The sequence below is a fragment of the Coenobita brevimanus genome, chromosome 18 (genome assembly GCF_032717465.1).
Source record: "Coenobita brevimanus isolate Jiangsu-jjx chromosome 18, ASM3271746v2, whole genome shotgun sequence".
Taxonomy (NCBI): Eukaryota; Metazoa; Arthropoda; class Malacostraca; order Decapoda; family Coenobitidae; genus Coenobita; species Coenobita brevimanus.
In genome coordinates, this window is record NC_136971.1 from 40,119,396 (window position 1) to 40,121,140 (window position 1,745).

The 1,745-nt window shown below is 49.0% G+C and overlaps 1 protein-coding gene across 1 annotated transcript; it reads left to right on the forward strand.

Moving 5' to 3' along the window:
• The first annotated feature begins 967 nt into the window (after positions 1-967).
• On the forward strand, positions 968-1,390 carry LOC145391481 (protein FAM200C-like). The gene has a single exon (XM_080266092.1). The coding sequence runs from the start codon at positions 968-970 to the stop codon at positions 1,388-1,390; it is 423 nt and encodes a 140-aa protein (XP_080122218.1).
• The last annotated feature ends 355 nt before the right edge of the window (positions 1,391-1,745 follow it).

The window sequence follows — 1,745 nt, forward strand, 5'->3', positions numbered from 1 at the left end:
CCTACTCTTTCCTTGCCCCCCTCTCCTCCTCCCTCTCCTTTTTCCATGTCCCCTCACCCTCCTCCTCTTTCCTTGCCCCCCTCTTCATCCTCTTTATTCCTCCCCCTCCTTTTTCCTTGTCCTCCCCTCCTCCTCTTTTCTTGCCCCCATCCTCCTCCTTTTTCCGTGTCCCATCCCCCTGCTCCTCTTTCCTTGCCCCCTCCCCTCCTCTTTACTCCTGCACCTCCTTTTTCCTTTTCCCTCCCCTCCCCCTCCTCCTCTTTCCTTGCCCCCCTTCCTCTTTACTTCTCTCCCCTCTTCTTTCCTTGGCCCTCTCCCCTCCTCCTCTTTCCTTGGCCCCCTACCCTCCTCCACTTTCCTTGGCTTCTTCCCTTCCTCTTTCCTTGGGCCCCTCATCTCCATTTTCCCTGGCTCCTTCCCCTCCTCTCTCCTTGGCCCCCTCCCCCTCTCCCCTCCTGGTGGACGGTACCAAACAGCATCTTTTGTCTGATTTATTATTAAGCGAGTATAAATTTCTTGTCAGATTCTTCAGTGATGTCCAGAAAGCGGGTGTACAGAGAAGCATTCCTTGACATTACGATCTCATCGATCGTGGGGTCGAAAAACCTCGCTGTGTTAGATGTGGGGAAGTGCTCAGCCATGAGTCGCTTAAACAAAAGCTCGAGCGCCATCTCCACGGAAAACACCCGACGTTGCGGGGAAAGACCGCCAGTATTTCAAGAGGAAAGAAGAACAACTGCAGCGTCAGCGGTTAGACACCCCTATGAACACAAGAGTGTATTCTGTTCGACAAGCAACAATTGCATCCTATCTGGCTGCAAAAAGAACTGCTAAGTGTAAACAGCCACATACAACTGGGGAAAAGTTGGTGAAGCCAGCAGTCCTTGATGTGGTTAGTACCATTTTCGGAGATGATGCGGTGAAAAAAAAAATGAAACTGTTTCATTGTCAGACACGGATTCAAGAGATGTCGGAAGACATCAAAGAACAGGTAGTGGCTGCCATCAAGGAGAGCGGAAAATGCAGCTTGCAGTTGGATGAGTCAACTGACGTCAGTGACGCTGCACAGCTCTTGGTATATGTGCGGTACCAAGGGAAGAATGACATGGAGGAGAACTTCCTGTTCTGTAAACGTCAGGAGACGACAACAACAGGTGAAGATCTGTTCAAGTTGGTTGACATCTTCATCAAGAAAGAAGGCCTCAGCTGGGATCAGTGCTTCAGTGTGTGCACGGACGGTGCACCTGCAATGCTAGGGGCACATCAGGGTTTCACCGCTAGGGTGAAACAAGTCAACCCCGAAGTGATAATGACTCATTGTCTGCTCCACCGGGAAAACCTTGCCTCCCGGAAATTGTCACTTGAGCTTAACTCTGTGATAAAGATGTGATTCAAACAGTGAATTTTATTAAACCATCAGCTCTGAATTCAAGGCTGTTCAGTCAGATGTGCTCTGACATGGGGTCGGAATATGAACACCTGCTTTACTACTCTTGTGTCAGGTGGCTGTCCCGAGGGAAAGTGCTCCAGAGAGTGTTTGAAATGCGTGCAGAGGTTGAAATCTTCTTGAACGAGAAGAAACATGCACTGGCATCAAGGCTTACTGAACCAAGGTGGTTGCTTAAACTGGCATAATCAACAGATATATTTACAGTGTTAAATCTGCTGAATATATCCATGCAAGGAACAGAAAAAACTCATCTCTTTGTGTCAGAAAAGCGCAAGGCATTCAAGGCGAAACTGAG